Source organism: Chiloscyllium punctatum, chromosome 26, assembly GCF_047496795.1.
Source record: "Chiloscyllium punctatum isolate Juve2018m chromosome 26, sChiPun1.3, whole genome shotgun sequence".
Lineage (NCBI taxonomy): Eukaryota > Metazoa > Chordata > Chondrichthyes > Orectolobiformes > Hemiscylliidae > Chiloscyllium > Chiloscyllium punctatum.
This window is the reverse complement of record NC_092764.1, coordinates 58,488,485-58,510,704: the sequence shown is the minus strand read 5'-3', so window position 1 is coordinate 58,510,704 and position 22,220 is coordinate 58,488,485. Positions and strand designations below refer to the sequence as shown.

The following is a 22,220-nucleotide window of genomic DNA, read 5'->3' as shown; positions in this document are numbered from 1 at the left end:
CTGGACTCCCCAACCCCAGAGAAAATACCTTATCTATTTACCGTTTCCATGCCCCTCATGATTATATACATTTCTATCAGGTCACCCCTGGCCTCCAAAGCTCCAGGGTAAACAGCCCCAGCCTATTCAAACTCCCCTTCTTGCTCAACCAAATCTTGGCTACATCTTTGTAAATCTTTTTCTGAACCCTTTCAAGTTTCACAACATCCTTCCAATAGGAGGGAGACCAGAATTGAACACAATATTCCAAAAGCAGCCTAACCAATGTTCTGTACAGCCACAACATGACCTCCCAACTCCTATACTCAATGCTCTGACCAATAACGGAAAACATACCATGTCTTTGTCATTATCTACTATGTCCTGCACTTCCTCACTCTTCCCCAAAGGGGATAAAGATATGGGTGGAGATACAAAACAAGCAAGCAGAGAAGAAACAGCATCTCCCCAACATGAGAACCGAAGTTTAGTTCCTGAATTGTACTTCCTGAAGCAGAGTCATATAGGACTAAAACATTAACTCTATTTCTTTCTCCATGGGTGATGCCAGACTTTGCTGAGTTCTTCCAGCATTCCTGGTGTTTGCCTAGAATAATATGTTATGGATCCAACCAGGTATCAAACTATTTTGGATCTGGTGATGTGACCTGGTAGAATTTAGCATTCTGTGTTTGGGAGGGAGAAACTTGGATTGGGAACAACTGCGCTAAACTTAATAATGAGTTTTTAAGAATATTCATAAATGGTGTGATGACATTACTGACTAAGCCAGCACTTATTGCCTATCGCTAATTACCCAGTAACGAGTCAGACACATGTAGACCTGTCCAAGTAAGGATGGCAGTTTCCTTCCCGAAAGGGCTTTAATGAATGAGGTGGACTTCTCCAACAATCAACAATGGTTTCAACATCATCATTAGGCTCTTAATTCCACATTTTTATGAAGTTCAAATTCCACTATCTGCCATGGCAGGATTTTAACCCTGCCATGACCTAGGTCTCTCTGGATTAATGGTCTACCATTAATACCACTTGGTCACTGTCTCATAATAATCACAAAAGGCAGAGCTGGCTGGAGTGGATGGGAAAAAAAGTTTAGCAGCAAAGATGGTTGAGGTACAACAGCAGACCATCAAGAAAATAGTTCATGGCTCACAATAGTGTTGTATTCCAGTGAGGGAGTAGGATTCTCGGAAGGGGGCTAAGTCAGGAAAGTTAAGGATGGCATCAAGTTGAAAGAAAAAATACAGTTTGCTAATGGTTAAAGAATATCGAAGAAAAGCAAGAAAATAAACATCGAGGATAAACTCACAAGTAATATCAAGATGGATAGCATGAACTTCATTAAATATATAAGAATGAAAAGAGAGGTCAAAGTGAACACAGGCCACTTAAAGAATGAAACTGTGGAAAGCATAATGGGGACCCAAGAAGTAGTAGAGGAGTTCGGAAAGTCACACTAATAATATTCCAAAAATACAAAATAAAATTGGGGAAAAAGTAGAGAGAGAATATGTATATCTACTATCAGTAGAGAAAAAGCACTCAGACTAAAGACCATTAAGTCCCCTGGATCTGTTGAGATGCATCCTGGGATATTACAAGAAACAGCTACCAAGATAGTGGGCAGTAACCTTCCAGGAATCCTTAGATACTGGGAAAGTCCCAGAAGATTGGAAACTACCAATGTAACACGTTTGTTCAAAAAGGGAAGGACACAAAAAATTAGCAATTCTCGACCTTAACATCTGTTTTTAGGAAAATGTTAGAGACTGTTATAAAGGATATAATAGCAGAACATTTATAAATACATAATTTAACCCCTTTTCAACCTGTTGTAGTAGTTTGGCGAGCTGGGAAGTTGATTTGCAGGTGTTTTGTTCCCTGTCTGGGAGACATCTTCAGTACTTTGGAGCCTCCTATGAAGTGCTGCTGAACTGTGTCTTTAGAATTTATTTGCTTCTGTTCCTGCTGCATTTGGTTGCCAGTTCTGGTTGTTTGTTGTTGAGGCCGGTATATTGGGTACCTACTGGAGTCTGTGGATGAATGCCATGCTTCTAGAAATTCTCCGGCTGTCCTCTCTTTGGCTTGTTCTATGATCATTGTGTTGTCCCAGGTGAATCCGTGGTCCTGTCATCTGTGTGTGTGGCTACTAGGGACAACTGATCGTGGTGTTTTGTGGCTCATTGGTGTTCGTGGATGCAGATTGCTAGTTGCCTGCCAGTTTGTCCTACATCGTGTTTCATGCTGTGTTTGCATGAAATTTTGTAAATTACATTTGTCTTGCACATGATGGATGGAGGGTCTTTTGTCCTGCTGAGTTGTTGTCTGAACATGGCTGTTGGTTTATGGGCTGCCATGAATCCCAGTGGTCGGAGAAGTCATACAAACACTATGTAGGACTAACAGGCAGACAACTAGCAATCCACATCCATGAATACCAACTAGCCACAAAACACCATGATTAGCTGTCCCTAGGAGCCATACACACAGATGACAAGGACCACAAAATTCACCTGAGAACTAAATAAATTCCAAAGACACAGTTCAGCAGCACTTCACAGGAGGCTCAAAAGCACTGAAGATGTCTTCCAGACAGGGGATGAAACATCTACGAGTCAACTTCCCAGCTCGGTGAACATACCCACAAGTATGACAACCGGCATCTTTACGCAAACCTCTAATCAACCTGTTCAGAGATATTATTACACAGCTCTGGAGCAGGGCAGACTTGAACCTGGGCCTCCCAGTTCAGGGGTAGGGACACTTCCACTGCAAGGGCACACAAGGGGAAGCAACCTTTCTGCACCTACCCTGCCAAGTTCTCTAAGATTCTTGTGGTGCTGGAAAAGCACAGCTGGTCAGGCAGCATCCGAGGAGCAGGAGAGTCGACGTTACGGGCATAAGCCCTTCCTAATGAAGAGCTTATGCCCGAAACGTCAAATCTCCTGCTCCTCAGATGCTGCCTGATTGGCTGTGCCTTTCCGGCACCACACTCTTCAACTCTGATCTCCAGCATCTGCAGTCCTCACTTTCCCCGTCTAAGAATCTTGTATGTTTCAGTAAGGATGTCTCTTATTCTCCTGAACTCCAATGTGTACAGGCTGAATCTACTAGATCTCTTATGAAGGAAACCACCCATACCCAGGATCAACCTTGTGAACCTTCTCTGGACAGCCTCCAAAACCAGTACATCTTTCCTTGGATAAGCAGACCAGAAAGCATAATCTCAGAATAAAGGGTCATGCATATAAGAGAGAGATGAGGAGGAATTTCTTCTTCCAAAGTGGAAAAGGCCATTTGGCCCCTTGAGTCTCTAAAGAACATCCCACCCGATCCATGTAACCCCATATTTAGCATGGCCAATCCACTGAACCTGCACATCTTTTTGACAGTGGGAAGAAACTACAGCTCCAGCAGAAACCCACACAACTACAATACAGGGAAAATGCACAGACAGTGACTTGTTATTCAGCTTTTTTATTAGAATTTCTTTTTAGGATCCCTACAGGGTGGAACAGGCCCTACAACGAGTCCACACCAACTCTCCTGAGAGTATCCCATCCAGACCCATTACCCTAACATATTACTCTACATTTACCCTGACTGATGCACCTAACCTACACATCCCTGAACACGAGGGGCAAGTTGGCATTGCCAATTCACCTAACCCGCATATCTTTGGACTGTGGGAGGAAACCAAAGCACCTGTAGGAAACCCATGCAGACAGGGGAAGATTGTGCAAATTCCACATAGTCACCTGAGGCTGGAATCGAACTCAGGTTCCTGGCACTGTGAGGTAGCGGTGCTAACCATTGAGCCACCTTACTGCACCCACTTTGACACTGCTAGCACTTTAATCACACCGACTGAAACTCTCAATCAGCTGCACAGGCATATTATTCTGCCTGGTAAAAACAATGACTGCAGATGCTGAAAATCAAATACTGGATTAGTGGTGCTGGAAGAGCACAGCAGTTCAGGCAGCATCCAACGAGCAGCGAAATCAACGTTTCGGGCAAAAGCCCTTCATCAGGAATAAAGGCAGTGAGCCTGAAGCATGGAGAGATAAGCTAGAGGAGGGTGGGGGTGGGGAGAGAGTAGCATAGAGTACAATGGGTGAGTGGGGGAGGGGATGAAGGTGATAGGTCAAGGAGGAGAGGGTGGAGTGGATAGGTAGAAAAGAAGATAGGCAGGTTGGACAAGTCAAGGAGACAGTAACTGAACTGGAAGTTTGAAACTAGGATGAGGTGGGGGAAGGGGAAATGAGGAAGCTGTTGAAGTCCACATTGATGCACTGGGGTTGAAGTGTTCTGAGGCGGAAGATGAGGCGTTCTTCCTCCAGGCGTCTGGTGGTGAGGGAGCGGCGGTGAAGGAGGCCCAGGACCTCCATGTCCTCGGCAGAGTGGGAGGTGGAGTTGAAATGTTGGGCCACGGGGCGGTTTGGTTGATTGGTGCGGGTGTCTCGGAGATGTTCCCTAAAGCGCTCTGCTAGGAGGCGCCCAGTCTCCCCAATGTAGAGGAGACCACATCGGGAGCAACGGATACAATAAATGATATTGGTGGATGTGCAGGTGAAACTTTGATGGATGTGGAAGGCTCCTTTAGGGCCTTGGATAGAGGTGAGGGAGGAGGTGGTGTGGGCACACGTTTTACAGTTCCTGCGGTGGCAGGGGAAAGTGCCAGAATGGGAGGGTGGGTCGTAGGGGGGTGTGGACCTGACCAGGTAGTCACGGAGGGAACGGTCTTTGCGGAAGGTGGAAAGGGGTGGGGAGGGAAATATATCCCTGGTGGTGGGGTCTTTTTGGAGGTGGCGGAAATGTCGGCGGATGATTTGGTTGATGCGAAGGTTGGTAGGGTGGAAGGTGAGCACCAGGGGCGTTCTGTCCTTGTTACGGTTGGAGGGGTGGGGTCTGAGGGCGGAGGTGCGGGATGTGGACGAGATGCGTTGGAGGGCATCTTTAACCACGTGGGAAGGGAAATTGCGGTCTCTAAAGAAGGAGGCCATCTGGTGTGTCCTATGGTGGCACTGGTCCTCCTGGGAGCAGATACGGCGGAGGCGGAGAAATTGGGAATACGGGATGGCATTTTTGCAAGAGATAGGGTGGGAAGAGGTGTAATCCAGGTAGCTATGGGAGTCAGTGGGTTTGTAAAAAATGTCAGTGTCAAGTCGGTCGTCACTAATGGAGATGGAGAGGTCCAGGAAGGGGAGCGAGGTGTCAGAGATAGTCCAGGTAAATTTAAGGTCAGGGTGGAATGTGTTGGTGAAGTTGATGAATTGCTCAACCTCCTCGCGGGAGCACGAGGTGGCGCCAATGCAGTCATCAATGTAGCGGAGGAAGAGGTGGGGAGTGGTGCCGGTGTAATTACGGAAGATCAACTGTTCTACATAGCCAACAAAGAGACAGGCATAGCTGGGGCCCATACGTGTGCCCATGGCTACGTCTTTGGTCTGGAGGAAGTGGGACGATTCAAAGGAGAAATTGTTAAGGGTGAGGACCAGTTCGGCCAAACGAATGAGAGTGTCAGTGGAAGGGTACTGTTGGGGACGTCTGGAGAGGAAAAAACGGAGGGCTTGGAGGCCCTGGTCATGGCGAATGGAGGTGTAGAGGGATTGGATATGCATGGTGAAGATAAGGCGTTGGGGGCCAGGGAAACGGAAGTCTTGGAGGAGGTGGAGGGCGTGGGTGGTGTCTCGAACGCCTCATCTTCCGCCTCAGAACACTTCAACCCCAGGGCATCAATGTGGACTTCAACAGCTTCCTCATTTCCCCTTCCCCCACCTCATCCTAGTTTCAAACTTCCAGCTCAGTTACTGTCTCCTTGACTTGTCCGACCTGCCTATCTTCTTTTCTACCTATCCACTCCACCCTCTCCTCCTTGACCTATCACCTTCATCCCCTCCCCCACTCACCCATTGTACTGTATGCTACTCTCTCCCCACCCCCACCCTCCTCTAGCTTATCTCTCCATGCTTCAGGCTCACTGCCTTTATTCCTGATGAAGGGCTTTTGCCCGAAACGTTGATTTCGCTGCTCGTTGGATGCTGCCTGAACTGCTGTGCTCTTCCAGCACCACTAATCCAGTATATTATTCTGCCTGCCTACACTGCACTCACACCATTTGAGGGGTCCTTTGATCTGTCTGATAAAAAATCTGCATCAAGGTGCTCTCTTCACTTCACCTGACAAAGAGGCAGCGCTTCGAAACCTTGTGATTTCAAATAAACCTGTTGGACTAGAAGCTGGCGTCATGTGACTTTTGACCTTGTCCACACCCACTCCCACAACGGCACCTCCAAACCCGCTGTGACTTCACGGAGAAGGCTCAAGAACCGATGCGCTCGGGCGACAACCCGAACCTAACTCACAAGTCGACAGCTGCGACCGCCCTCCCATTTGCCCCTTTGACAATAACGACGAAACCAAAAGATCGAACCGACGTGACGGGAGGCGGCGTCGGGGCTCCGGGCGCATGCGCGGTAACCCGCCTTCGCAAGCCCTGCCGTGGAGGAGGAGGCGGCGGCGGTGGGACCGAGACGGAAACCCGCAGCCAATCAGAGCGGTCGGCGGCTCGGGGAGCGGCGCGGGCCTTTTGCAAATAAACCGTCAGCGGCAGGACCGGGCCGAGTGATCGGTGACGGGATCTGCGGCTGGTTTAACCGCTAACAGGAAGCAAAAAAAGGGTGGGAGGAGGAGGAGGAGTAGTAATTGTTATTGTTATTTGGTCCGGCCCGGCGACTGATACCTTTCTCGATTTGGGTAGGGGGAAGAAAAGGTTGCTGTTGTTTAAAAACAAAGATGTCGGCGGCGGCGGCTGCTGCCCACCGTCCGTCGGTTTCGCTGGCGGAGTTAAGATGGCGGGCGGCCTGGTGCGCTGCCTCCGGGGTGCGCCGTTAGAGCGGGACTGAGAGGTGGTGTTTCCCCTCCCCCGGGAAACAGGATGGTGACCGTGTCGCGGAGGCGGCCTTCCTAGATGATCGTAGCAGCCTGGACCGTCTTCCACGCCACTCGGAGCCTGGTCAGAGGGTTACTGCTTTCCCCGGAGTCGCCCGGCGTTGCTGCTGCCGTTGCCGCCACCGCCAGCCGAATGGGCAACAGCTGCGTGTGCCGGGACGGTAGCGACGCCGAGGAGAACCCGGGCCGCCCGGGCGAGCTCGGAGCGGCCGAGTGCCGGGGGCACCCGCCCCCCCTCTTGTCGTCGTCCTCCTCCTCCTCCTCCTCCTCGCATCATCACCGCCACCACCCTCAGCACCACAGCAACAACGCTGAGGGCGAGCCCAGGAGCCGCTCCCGGGACCCGGTCAGGCCGCCCAGGAGGGGACGGGGTCCCCACGAACCTCGGAGGAAGAAACAGAATGTGGACGGCCTGGTGCTGGATACCCTGGCTGTCATTCGTACGCTGGTGGACAAGTAAGTGGCAGCGCTCAGTTCTCTCTCCTCTCCCAGACCAGGAAACTGACTCAACTGGGCTTGCTCACTTACCCTTCTCTGCCCACCTACCAGGAGAAAACCTTTCCTGTCGATTGGGTTCAATCGCACAATTCGCGAAAGGTCAGACTCTCCTGCTAATGTTGTTCAGTCGTTTTATCTTTATTTCTTCATCCGTATTCATCAATATGTTCTCAAACATAAGAAATTGTCTTCGTCTTTTTAAATAACTTACAGTTGAGTTACCTTTTGTTAGAAATACATTAAATTGTCCCTTTTTATTTTTGCAAACTGACACTAGCTTGTGCAGCTTATAGCCATAACGTTTTATAATAGGCTCATATGTCAGTTTTAAGAATCCAGGGTGTTTTGGTTGAGGACAGCAGTAGTAAAATTAACTACTTTTGGGCAAAAGATGCTGGATAAAACTCCAACTGAAATCCAATTCATCTTCCAGCGTCCTAAGATGCTTTAAAAAAATCCCTCAGATTCTGGAAAGGTCCCAGCCATTTAGAAGTTAGCAAAGTTGAACAATCGAGGAGACAGACAAAATTGAAAACTACAGGTCAGTTAGTTTGATATCATTTGTCAGGAAAGCACTGAATTTTATTTATGGACGTGAAAGGAAGTCTTAATGTAACAAGAAGATCATGGTGTGATCAAAGTAGGATTTGCCCAAAAAAAGGCATGGGTGGTTCAGTGAAAGAGGGTTTGACTCCACCCTTGGGTGACTGTGCGTGTGAAATGTTTGCATGTTTTCCGTATGAGTTTTTCCAGGTGCTCTGGTTTCCTCCCACAGTCCAAAGGTATGCAAAGTAGGTGGATTAACCATGAGAAATGCAGGGTTACAGAGATAGGGTATGGGGATAAGTCTGGGTGGGATGCTCCTCAGAGGGTCAACTAGGACTCAATAGGCTGAATGGCATTCTTCCACGGTGGGGGCTTCTCTTGATTCTGTGTTGAGAGCCTTTTGAGGATATAACAGGGAAATTGCATTAAGGGGACCCAGTAGATATTGTATGTCTCAATTACAAAAAGGCATTCAAAGCATCTCTCTCTCACACAATGCACAAGGTTTGGAATAGCTGGTTTGGGAGCTATATAGTAAGATTCATTAGATTAGTTCCTTTGGATGCTCATTGAGTTTTGGAGTAATATGTTAGAGTGAATAGAGATTTGGAGCTAGCATGTTTCAAACTTATTGGCTATGGCTAGGAATGTGCCACAGAAATTAGTCTTTGTAATTTATATTAATGACAGGTGAAGAGACATAATATAGAGGAGCAGCCAAGTCTACGTTTCGGGCATAAGCCCTTCAACAGGACTTATGTCCAAAACTTAAACTCTCCTGTTCCCCAGATGCTGCCTGACCTGCTGTGCTTTTCCAGTACCACACTTTTTGACTCTGACTCTCCAGCATTTGCAGTCCTCCCTTTCTCCAAGAGACATAATATGTCCAAGTTTGCAGATATAAAGCTAGATGATAATGTAAACCACAGAGGGAGCAAAGATTCTGAAATGTTTTTATAGATGGGTTAGTTAGGTGGCAGGTGGAGTATATTTGTGGGGAGCTGTGGTCAACAAAATAGAAAACTGGAGGGAAAAACTTGTAAATGTTGATGTTCAGAGACTTGGATGTACCTATGACGTGCTCACAAAGTTAGCACGCAGGTACAGTAAACAGTGAGAAAGGCAAGTGGCATGTTGGCCTTTGCAAAATTAAAAAACAAGCAAGCTATGCTAATGTTTTACAGGAGTTTAAAACCACACCTGAAGTCCTGTGCAGTTTTGTCTCTCTGGATAAGAAATGATATCTGGAGCAGAAACTAACTAGGTTTGGCAGTCTCTCTGTGGTTGCTGCAGATTGAGTTTTGTTTTTGTTTCAGATTTCCAACACCTGTATTCTGTTTTATAAAAGGGACTCTATTAGCTGGTTTGGGAGCTATATAGTAAGATTCATTGGATTCGTTCCTTTGGATGAGAGGGTTGTTTGATGATATGTTGGTTTGGATAAATGTTGAATAAATTGGCTTGGTTTTCTCTAGAACATAGCTAAATGTGACACTTTTATTGAAAGTATAAAATTCTGATGTGCCTTAACAGAATTAATACTGAGATATATTCATCAGCTGGAGAAGCAAATGAAAAGCATATGAATAAGGATCAAAAGTGTTGTCCTTCACATCTGCTCTACCATTCAGTAAGATCATTGTCGACATTCTTGCAGATCCTCAATTTTGTGTCCCCTTAGTAAACAACAATCTTATATACTTCTGCCCTAGATACTTAAAGATTCCATATCCACTGAATGTTCATTAAGAAAATTCCAAGGACGCACTCACTTCCTGTGAGTGAAAAATGCTCCCTCATATCAAATCTAGTGATTTCTAAATGCTGAGCTTATAACCCCACCCATTAGGTTGTAGTATATTCGCAAACTTTAAGTTTTCCAGGATTACTTTCATATCTGATCAAATCAGCTGTTTTGGCACTAACAATTTTGAGTCATAATTTATAATGGGTCACTAAAAAGCATGTTCACGGTGTAGCATGTAGCACTCTGGTTTATGGCACTTTAGCCTAAATTTATATTGAAGTGTACGTAAATTGCATTTTATTTTATAATGTTGCCTTTGAGTCTTGAATTTATTTTTTAGTGCGATATTTCCATTTGTTTATTTTGAGAAGAATATAGAAACAGTTACCATTACCAAATAATCCCTTGTTACCCAGTTTTTCTCATTTAAGATGTGTTGTCAAAATAGCTCAAAGAACTTGGGAAGAATTTGGATACATTGTTTTGGAGCCAGTTCGCGCTGTTGCCTGGAATGTGATGCAGAATGACATCAACATCATGAATTCAATCCTCGTACTGTCTGACGGCATTCATGAGTCTGCCTACTTGCCTTGCCCCAAGACAACTTTTTTTCTCTTGTAGAGCTACATGACTGTTGTCTTTCAGGACAGTTGCCATTTCTCTAAACATAATGGTGAAAATGTGGAAGTTGTTGCATGCAAGGTTTGAAGCAAATTGGCACAGATTAGATTTGACTCACCAATACTAAGTCATAAAAATGGCTGATATAGAAGTATGTCAGGGTTAAGGTGGTAAAATATAACTTGAGTGGAAAGCTCATCTGGAGTATTAATGTTGGTCGAAACCAGTTTGGGTGAATGGCCTGTTCCATGAAGCTACTTGGATGCTGCCTGAACTGCTGTGCTCTTCCAGCACCACTAATCCATGAAATGGTAGCTTTGCAATGCTCTAAAAGACTGTCAACATTATCCAAAGCTATTTGCCTGAAATCTTATACTTGGATATATAGAGCATGTGAAGAGTTGATGACTTGTGTGCAAACACTCTATTATATGAAATACTGTTTCGGAACTTGTGCTGGCTCCTGCACAAGAGTTGTTAATATCTGTTTGAGTGCTGCTGGTCTTTTAAATGTCACGTTTTTATGTCTCATAAAATTCCTTCAATATTTGTAAAGTACTTGGACAATCGTTTCAATTTTTGAATAAAGATTTATTGCACAGTATTTGTAGTGTTTAAAAACAGGCCATATAGATCCTTCTGCAATAGATGAACAACCTCTCATCCAACTTCATCTAACCCCCATCAACATACTGTTCCATATTTTTTCCTTCATTTTGTCTTGCTTCCCTTTTCTATTCATCTCCATGCTTAATGTTCTATATTCTAACCATTTTCTGGGTAGCTAAATTCCCTATAAATTTCATGTTGAACCTTTCAGTAACTGCTTATGATCAGCAGTTCTGGTCTTGCCTGCAAGTGGAAATGTCAACTTTACCTATCCCTTAAGCTCTTCCATAACCATCAACTGCTCTATCCATCTAACTCTGTGTTTTCTCTAGCAATGATACCTAGTCATAGCCCTACAATATGGAAACGGATCCTTTAGTCCAACTTGTCCATGCTAACCAAGATTCCAAGACAAATCTAGTCCCATTTGCCTGTGTATCCCTTTCCTGCTCGTGTACCTGTCTAAATGCCTTTTGAATGTTATAACTGTACCTTCATCTACAACGTCCTCTGTAGTTCAATCTTTCTCCTCTCCTTAAAAATATGCCCTCCAGTTTTGAACTCCCCTAAACTAGGGAAAAGGCCTTTTGCTGTTCACCTTATCTGTGCCCTTCCTGTTTTTATAAACCTCAAGGTCACCCCTCAGCTTCCTGCAGTCCAGAGGGGGGAAAAAATGTCCCAGCCTATCCAGCCCCTGTGCAGTCCTTGTAACATCCTGGTAGATCTTTTCTGAATTCTCTCCAACTTAATGATAACCTTCCTATAACAGGACAACCAGAACTGCACACAGTACTCTGGAGAGGCCTCATCTACATCCTATGCAAACTCATTATGAATTCCCAATTCCTAGGGGCAGACCAGCAAAAAGTATTACTCCTGATCGCTCAAAAATCTCCCAGAAGTATAGCACAGTCTGAATGAAGGTTGAAATCATTGAACTAAAAGTAAATTTAACAGTACAGTAGTGCCTCGACTTACGAACTTAATCCAGTTCGCGGACCGAAAAGTTTGCGAACCGAATCAATTTTTCCCATTATTCAGATAGTGTAAGAATGCTTGGACAGCTGTTCACAGTGCGCGGGCGTGCCAAAGACGAACTGAATGAGATCACACGGGGCCCAAGAGCCTTTTCGTTCAACAAGCGCATAGCAAAGCAGAACAATGAAACCACGTGGTCGCACACGGGCTTTTTGCATTTGTACCTTCGTTCATACCTTGAATTTTGCTTCAACATACGTACGAAACTTTACGTACAATCCTGTTCGTAAACTGATTTGTTTGTGAACGGGGTCGTTCGTATGTCAAGGCGCTACTGTGCATTTATAAAACATAAGAAAACTGCTCTGTACAGTACCTCTCTCAGAAAGCTGCTTTGTTGCCAGCTGACATCAATGCAGGTGCTGACTGGCAGGAAAACTGGCATCAACTTCATGCATATACAGAATGTTGCAGATTCTGACGCATATGTGGAACGGTGCAGAGATTTCAGCACACAGAACAAAGCGTGCAAACCAATCCCCACTGGAATCAAATTATTGCCAACGGAAGTAAACATTCTCCAGTACCACTTCCTAATTCTTCAATGATGTTATAGCCAAATCATGCTGCCAAAACTCACGTTATCCCAGAACTACCTGTACTCAAAGGTCTGAGCAATGAGGGCAAGCGTGCTGGACATCTTAACTACCCTGTATACCTGTGACACATCTCAAGAGTTATGTACCTGAGCCCTTGGATCTGTTAGATAATACTACCCAAGGCCTTACCATTAACTGTATAAGTCCTGTTCTTGTTTGTTTTACCAAAATCAATACCTTGCATTTGTTCAGTTTTTAATAGATATAGCCCTTTACTTTCATTTTTTAAAAGATTTTAACCCAACTTCTTTCCATATGACCTGAAGTACACGCAGTACTTGGGTACAAGCTAATCAGGTTTGTGACAAGGTTAACTTAATATATGCTATTTAATTTCTTTCTAGAAATGAACCCATGGGGTTTATTTACTTGTCTACAGCCTTTATTTAAAGGTAACTTTCTTTCACTAATCTCTATCATCAACATCTTTGTTTTCTTCAGTCATTCTGCACCATAACCCTTTTAGATACTTACTTTCCAAAGAGTAAATTGTCTGTTATTACAAAAGTACCATTTCTGTTAGCTATTTGAAGTTTATTTGCAAGTTGCAATCATTTGTTACTCTATTGTATGTTGGCATAGTCCTCCTATGTTGAGTGTAATCATTGTCTCTTCAGGTAACATCGTGTCATCTCTGTTCATTTGAAACCACAGTGGCTGAGTTCTTGGTTTGAACCTTTTGGCTGAATTAATGAATTATGCAATGCAACATTTGTTTTTTTCCTTCTTGTATTGAAGTGTTAGCCTTGATCGTGTGTTCAAGTCTTGTAGAATTTTAATCTGCAAAATTTGACCCCAGCAAGAATGCTGTTAAATGAGTCAGGCTGTCATTGACTTTACTATGGTAGTGATATTTCTAGCATTTCATTTCAAATTAAATTTGAATTAAAAACATGATATTTCTTACAAGGCAACTCCTGAGTGTTTTGAAGGTGGTATGTACTGTACCTTTGAGAGTAAAAGCTGGTAAGCACCTGTCATGTGACTGATTAGCAGTCACTATGTGTACTGGAAAATTGAAAATATGTAACATTTGGCTGTAAACTAGACACCTCAGTTGTTTTGACCGCCATTTGAATTTAATCAATCAGTTTAAATTGTGCCCCAGATACTAAAACCCAATAGAATTTGAGTTTTCATGTTTTGACAGCATCAAACCGATGTTTTGAAGTTTTTTTTTAAAAATCCGGCATTTTGGACAGTTAGCCAGAAAGAGCACCAACTGCCATTGAAAGACTGCTATTCACCACACCCTCTGTCAAAGGTACCTTTTTCATATGAAGCATCTTTGCAGAAGAAGCCTACCCAGAAAGATCTACAAAAAGAGGAAATCTACACTGGAGATGACAGCCGGTTTTGAAAATGAAGTTGCTGTAAATTTAATAGGGGCTCTATTGGATCAGTTAGGTGAAAATGAGAACTGCAGATGCTGGAGATCAGAGTCAAGATTAGTGGTACTGGAAAAGCACAGCAGGTCAGGCAGCATTTGAGGAGCAGGAAAATCGACATTTCGGGCAGGAGCCCTTCATCCTGAGGAAGGAGGCTTAGTTGTAAACAGTTGTTTAATGTTCATTGTTAGCATTAAAGAATAGGATTTTTTTTTGTTAAATAGTGGAATTTGGGTGGTTCGTTGTCACTCATACTGTAACATTGAGGCAAAGTGAGCTTTTCTCTGGGTTTGGTTTAATTAGCAGAAGGGTTTACTACCATGTCAAAACAAGTTTGGTTACTGTTTGAACATGTACATCAGATGCCAGAACAAAAGTAAAATGTTTCTGGTAATTTGATATAATGGAAATGGATTAAGAGCAATTGTAATTTGGTCCTTCGGTTGCTGGAATTCAGATGTGGTATTGTGCTGAAACAAGTTTCTGCATAGAAGGTCAGTGTCAGTTACTCAACTATAGATAAACTCTCGGCTTACTGGGCATCCTTACGCACTCCTGCCAGTGATTTGAATTACAGTGGGAAATAGAAAGCTAAGCTAAAGTTTCTACGTGACTCTGAAGTGTGGGGACTAGCTGTTGGTTGGCATAGATGTGAATGTCTCTTGTAATTAGTAATCAAATATTTTTAACAGGATGTTCATAATTTCATGCTGACCTGAAAGATTAATTTGGAAGACATGTTCTATTCTTAAATGAAGTGTGGCTTTTTGGAATTAAAATTCTGAACTCTAGAACAATTCATTTCCAAAAACCTTAAATTCTCAAATTCTTGCAGATGGAACTGTAATTTTTCTAATTTCAAGTTTAATTTGCTGCTGCCATTTTGACGCAACATGTGCAGATAAGTGTATTAGCATTAAACTTTCTCTGAAGCTTACCACAGATTTCCATTGACACAATCTGATTTACTAATTCAATCTACTTGGGGCATTAAAGTTTGTTTGTTTTTTGTAGTGGCAATGCTGCAGCTGAAGACCTACTCAAACTATGAACATGGCAGTCATGAAGCTTGAGTTTGGAGAAAATGTCTCAAGGCGTCGGGTGATAACGGTTTGGCAGTGGAGGAGGCCAGGACCTGCTTGTCCTTGATGGGGTGGGAGGGAGAATTGAAGTGTTCAGCCACAGGGCGGTGGGATTGGTGGGTGCGGGTGTCCCAGAGATATTCTCTGAAACGATCCACAAGAAGGAATCCTATCTCCCCAATGTAGAGGAGATCACACCAGGTGCAACAGATGGAGTAGATGACATTCGGAGAGGTGTAAGTGAATTTCTGATGGATTGTGGAAGGATCCCTTGCGGCCTTGGACGGAGGTGAGGGGAGTGGTGTGGGCGCAGGTTTTGCACTTCCTGTGGTGGCAGGGAAAGGTGCCAGAAGTGGGGTGTGGACCTGATGAGAGGGTGGTGGAGGGGATGGTCTTTGCGGAACACTGATAGGGGTGGGGAGGGACATATATCTCTGGTGATGGAGTCATTTGGAGTTGGTGGAAGTAGAATTGGTCATCCTGGGAACAGCATCTGTTCCCAGGAATTGGGAATAAGAGATGGCATTTTACAGGAGGTTAGGGTGGGAGGCAGTGTAGTTTAGGTAGCTGTGGGAGTCAGTGGGCTTGTAGTATGTCTGCGGGTTAGTCTGTTATCGGAAACGGTGATGTAGAGGTCCAAGAAGAGGAGGGAGGTTGCCGAGATGGTCCAGGTGAATTTGAGGTTGGGGTGTAAGGTGTTGGTAAAGTTGAACTGTTCAACCTCCTTGGACCACGCGGTGGCGTCAATACAGTCGTCAATGTAGCGGCGGAACAGGTGGGGGGTGGTGCCGGTCTAACTGTGGAAGATGGACTGTTCCACATAACCGACAAACAGGCAGGCATTGCTGGTCCCTCTCACTCAGTCAAGGACATGCAGGTCCTGGGCCACCAAACCATTACCACCCGCCCACCTGGAGGAGGGACACTTCATATTCCCCTGTGGATTTCAACAGCATCCTCATTTCCCCCACATTTATCCCAATCCCAAACCTCCAACTCGGTACTGCCCTCCAGACCCGTTCATCACTGGCCCCTTTGACCTATCAGCTTCTTCCATCACCTTCATCCACATATCGCTTTCCCAGCTAACTCCCCCACCCTTCTCCCATTGATCTCTCAGCCCCAAACCATAAGCCTCATTCTTGATGAAGGGCTTATTCCCGAAACGTCAATTTTCCTGCTCCATGGATGCTGCCTGAGCAGCTGTGCTTTTCTCGCACTACACTCTCGACTCACCATCCTGACATGGAAATATATTGCTGTCCAATCAAGATCTGGAATCTCTATTGTGTGTCTTGCTACAGCACATAGACTGCACCAGTTCAAGAAAGCAGCTTGCTATCACCTTCTCAAGGGCAACGAGGGATGGGGAATAAATGCTGGCTCCCCAGCAATGCTGACACTCCTATTTCCCAAGACAATTTGAGAAAAAGACATATTGCTAGAATTCTTTTGAGGATGAAGCGAGTAGGGTGGATAAAAGGGAGCCAGCAGAACCTCAGTGGACTAACTAGTGGTGTCCATAGGAATTGGGGCTGGAGGCTGTAACTGTAGAATCTGCATTAATTTGCTGAGGGGACAGAGTGCACTACAGCCACGTTTACTAGATCAGAAAAACAAATTGAGAATAATGAGTCTGTAAAGGGGTAAAGTAAGTGGGTGAAAGGTTTTAGCAAATGGAGAATAATATGGATATTAACTACTTTAGTTGGAAGAATGGAAAAGCAAAATATTTCTTAATTAAGAGAAAATGAGAAATTCTGTGGTAATGATGATCTGGGTGCCCTTGTATGTGAATAACAGTTTGTTGCTACGGAGAATAATTAACCAAATGAAATGTTAGCCTTCGTTGCGAGAAAGATGGAGTGTGCATTTGCAGAGGTCTTGAGCTCTAAAAATCATTTGTGTGACTGCAGCTGCAGTGCTGTGTACAATTTTGACATACTTATTTAGGATGGTTGCTTTGGAGGCATTTCAGAAGGTTCACAAAGCTAATTCCTGAGATGAAGGGCTTTGTCTTGAGGAAAAATTGGGCAGTCTAGACTTTACTGGAGTATAAAAGAATGAGAACTGATTAAATTCTGAGAGAGATTGATAGGTTGGATACTGAGTGTTTCACCTTGGATGCTGAGTGTGTTTCCCCTTGTCGGGGAATTCATAACAGGTTGCACAATTTAAAAATAAATGGTCTATCAGAGTTGAATTTCTGAGGGTGGTCATTCTTGACATTCTCTTCACCAGAGAGCATACTTGAGGCTGAGTTGGACAGATCTACAGCAGAATTGAGAATATGGGGAGGGAAGCAGAAAAGTGTACCACAACTCCTTGAGTGCCTTGATCTTTGATTGAAGGCTGAGTGGACGGCTCCTCTTTCTTAGCAAACATCTTCATAAAGATACTGTGAAAATAGCCATACTGGAATTCGTGCTTGAACTGAACTGTAAGCATTGGTAACAGACAGTTAATCAAGGTTAGTTTTATTAGTGCCTTTGCTCATCTGTTGAAATTTTAATCCATGCTGCATCTCCGAACTTGTATATTTTGTCACATACCTCGCCAACCTTCCATTTTGCATTGTCCATAAAGTTGAGGTCATCCAATGTTGTCTGTCCTAAGTATGTACCAAACCTGTTTGGCCACCATTCCGGTGGGTTAATATTTTGTGATGTTTTAGTTCTGCATCCTGGCATCTGAAGTGTTTTGTGTCTGTGATATATTTGCTATCAAGTTTATTATAATTCTGGCTTGTGCAGTTAAAGTACTGGGAAACTTAAGACCCCTTTCTCTTAGTCACTGTGACTGAAACCTTGTTTGGATTTGCTATTTGTGTTTTTATCCAGATACTGTTGTTAGATGCATCTTGCTAGAATATGGACTTAAATGGACATTGACAATATCAATATGCCGTAATAGCTTGAATTTATATGATCAATGTCCCAACTAGGTGTCAAGGCAACAGGGAAAAGAGTGCCACAGTTCTTGTTTTAAGTTTGGGAAAGGAGTAGGACTAGGTGCATTGTATTGTGATTTCTAATGCTGTATTTGACATTGTGATTTGAAAGTATAAACCCAAGTATCAAAAGTGACATATCATGGTGCCATGATACTTCTGTGTGCCAAACCACATTTGTAGTTGAGAGGGCAGGGAGGATAATTCTCCATCTTTTCCCGTTAATACTATGGAACTAATGCTTGCAATGTTTACAGAGGAACCTTGATTATCTGAAGGTGATGGGCGGGCACTATTTCATTCAGATAATTGATTATTCAGTTATTTGATTTCGTCTCTGAGACTTTCTGGTAAGTCTGTTCCCCATTCAGGAGACAAGGCAGCAGCATATTGCCTGTCCTGTAACCCCGTCTGCCGCTGTCCCCCCAACCTCTTTCCAGCAGCCAGACTGCATCTGCACACACCTCTTTAACAGGTTCCACCTTCACCCTGTACAGGACAATGTTGGAGATATTATCTGGGGAAGGGGAGTATATCTACACCCCTATGTAGAACTCCTGGGAAAGTGGTGGTGGTGGTGGGGAGGGGGGGGTGGTGGGGAGAGAAGGAGGGAAAGGGAGTGAGGAGAGAGGGCGGGATGTCAATCATTTGGAGACGGTGCTTGGACTGTCCAGGACAGTCAATGGGCCAAGTTAATTTTTTATCATTGCACCTACCATCAAGAGACACGATCAGGGTTGAAACAGCTTTTGACGTTATGGGCTTCTATTGGGACCTTGAGATCCCCTTCAGATAATTTGAAATTCGGATAATCGAGGCTCCTTATAGACAGCAATTGCTTTGAGTCTAATCCACAGTCAATTCATGCTCACTGTTCCTGAAACTTGAGTAGCATAAACTTACTTGCTAATGTAGTGGTTTTATTGGGAACTTGAAAGCTACATGGCTAGTTCTGTTAAATGGACTGTCAATAATGTCTGCATTCTGCTGCCAGACTTGTCACTGGGATACTATTTGTTTTACAGTATGTAAGATGTTTTAAGACATATTAATGGTGCTTAACAAATCAGCAGGCAAAAACCTATCATGAAATGTTTTTGAAGGAAACCACAGGGGAATTCCATGAAGTTAATCAGAAACAAAACAATGTTGTCACATTCCATTAGCCAGTTTTCACTTTGAAAAGATTGGGAAAGATATCCTTTAACACCTTGTACTTGAGGCTGCATTTCAACAATGGCATTTGAACTCTCCCCAACTAACATACTAAATATTTTAGCCTATTTAGCAATTCTGACTGTTTCTATCCTGTCAGGTAAGAAAAAGTACTTACTAACTTGATTTGGTTTATCTTCAGTGTGAGAGATGAGTCATTTAAACGAGTTGTTGTTATTTTAATTGTTAACCTTCAATTTATTCATTCTCTTCATGCTAAGAAGATTTAGGAACGTGAAATGTATCTGTTTGCACTCTTAGCTACACTCTGGTCCAAAATTTAACTTAATATATTACAATTTAAGGAAACCAACAGTTCCCATAAAATCCGTTTTTGATTTGGACGCTTCCACACTCGACATCAACCCAACTTTTGCTGGCCCGTAATGGACTTTGCATGTAAATTTCTAAATGGCTGTATGAGTGGTTACTAGTGGTGATTAATAGTTTTAAAATATTCATGGTGTTTTGGTGGGAAAGTCGTTTAGTTGTATGCAATAGCACTTCCAGTTTTTTTAAGAAAGCTAAAAATTGAGTTGGATTTTTAACTGTGGGAATTTTTTTGCCAAAGCTTCATACTACTGCTTTCTGCTGGCTGTCTTTGTAATTTTCTAATCCGAAAAAAAAAGGACCATAACAATATGCTGAGAATCTTGTTTGTTTCTTTCAGTGACCAAGAGCCGCCGTATTCAATGATCACCTTGCATGAAATGGCAGAAACAGGTAACTACCAGACTGAACAAAACCTGAAGTAGGGGCAAAACATCAGTAATAAAGTTGGAAATTTCTGGAAAAGCTCAGCAGGTCTGGCAGCACCTGTGGAGGGAAATCAGTTAACATTTCAGGTTGAGTTCTGACGAAAGCTCACTTAACCCGAAACATTAACTGATTTCTCTCCACGAGTGCTACCAGACCTGCTGAGCTTTTCCAGCAATTTCTAATTTTCTCTGACTGCATCTGTAGTGTTGTTTAAATAAAACATTCAGTAATTTTATTACTGCCAGTGCAATGGTATTTTTGTCAGACTGAACAGAATTTGAATGATTTTTTTTTTGTAAAGTTTTTAATTCTTTTAAGATTCATTTGATTAAGTGGGGAGGCTGCTCTGCACCTGATTAAGTACAGCAGTGGATTGTTGATTTGTCGTTCGTCATGTTTGTACGTATCTCTCTCTCTGATGCTTTTTTAAATTCATTTATGGGATGATGGCACAATTGGCTACACAGCATTTATTACCCATCCCTAGTTTCCCAGAGGCCAGTTAAGAGTCAGCGCAATACTATAGGTCTGCAGTCACGTGTAGGCCAGACCAGGTAGAAATAGCAGTTTCCTTCCCTAAAGGACGTTAGTGAACCAGATGTATTTTTCTGACAATCAACTATGGGTTCTTGGTCGTCATTAGATTATTAATTCCAGATATTCATTGAATTCATGGTGGTAATTCAAACCCAGATCCTCAGAATATTATCTGGGTCTCTGGATTAACAATCCAGCAATAATACCACTAAATCATCACACCCCTTACCTGACAGGAAACTTAATGGAACTAGATGTTATTGTTTTCTCATTTTATTTACATGCTAACTAATTTGTGGGTGTTAAAACTGTGACCAGTCTCATGTGGTTAAGAAGAACTGTCTTTGGTTAGTCTGTCATGTGAAATGGTAGCAGCACGTTAGGTTAGAAATTTGATTCCGTTTGAGTAGAGATAAGAAATAGCAAGGGAAAGACGTCCCTAGTGGAATAATATATTTGTCCTGAAACACAAGTCCTGTAGTAAGGCACAGTATTAAATCAGGAAATGCAAGGAGCTTGTAACAAAAGTACAACCATAAATGTAGGGGATTTTAATATGCTTAAAGACTGGAAAAATCAAACTGATAAAGGTGGCCACAAGTTTGAATTTATTGAATGTAAATGTGTTTAGAACCCACTGGGGTTATTCTGATTTGGTATTGTGTAATGAGGTGGGATTAATGAAGGATCTCGTGGCAAAGGATTCCCTGGGGAAGAGTGATTGTGGCATGCTAGAATTTTAAATTCAGTTGGAGAGTGAGAAAATAGTCCTATGTTGCAAGAGGGCCGGAATGGCCCATGTGGTCGAGGCATGAAGACAAAAGATGGGATTGTCAATAAGGAGTGGCATATGTGTTTTTTAAAGACTTTTTTTATTGAAAAAGTAGATTTTAAAATATTACAAGTACAAAACAATACAATTCAAAACAATACAAAAAAAACCCAAAAAAAATCCTCTTACTAATGTATAAACATATATATTTATATAGAATAAATAAAAACCCAAATTGGCTATTTAAGTAAATAAATAAATAACCAACAACAAACTAATAGTAATGACTCAGCCCAGCCAAACAAAAGACTCATACGTTCACAGTTCCTCCTCCCTGAATATTGGACTCGTAAAACACATCGTTATGGCTATATAAAAGCCCTAATTACTGTGTCAGATGAATCTGCCAAAGTGTTCCATAAAGGGCTGCCATGTCTTATAAAAATTCTCAGTTTTGTGGTGTACCATATTTATGAGGAAAATTCAAGGGGAATATGCTCCATAACAATCTTCATAATATCCAACCGAGCAAGATATTCTTTCTTGCACAAAACATGAGAATATTGAAAAGTTTTTTTTCTTGTGCATGTCTGCAGGAAATACAGTGGGCAAGTCCCAAAGGGAGAGAGAGGGTCCTTCGAACATAGAACATTACAACGCAGTACAGGCCCTTCGGCCCTCGATGTTGCGCCGACCTGTCATACCAATCTGAAGCCCATCTAACCTACACTATTCCATGTATGTCCATATGCTTGTCCAATGACGACTGAAATGTACTTAAAGTTGGTGAATCTACTACCGTTGCAGGCAAAGCATTCCATACCCTTACTACTCTCTGAGTAAAGAAACTACCTCTGACATCTGTCTTCTATCTATCACCCCTCAATTTAAAGCTATGCCCC

General features: G+C 43.2%; 1 protein-coding gene across 1 annotated transcript in view; it reads left to right on the top strand.

Annotated features, from left to right (window-relative positions):
• Positions 1-6,359: 6,359 nt before the first annotated feature.
• rspry1 (ring finger and SPRY domain containing 1) overlaps positions 6,360-22,220 on the top strand; it is a 70,933-nt gene continuing 55,072 nt past the window's right edge. Inside the window, exons 1-2 of the mRNA XM_072547500.1 lie at positions 6,360-7,413; positions 19,921-19,973. Coding sequence (XP_072403601.1) covers positions 6,977-7,413; positions 19,921-19,973 — 490 coding nt within the window. The 5' untranslated portion in view covers positions 6,360-6,976. The remainder of the gene's footprint in view (positions 7,414-19,920; positions 19,974-22,220) is intronic.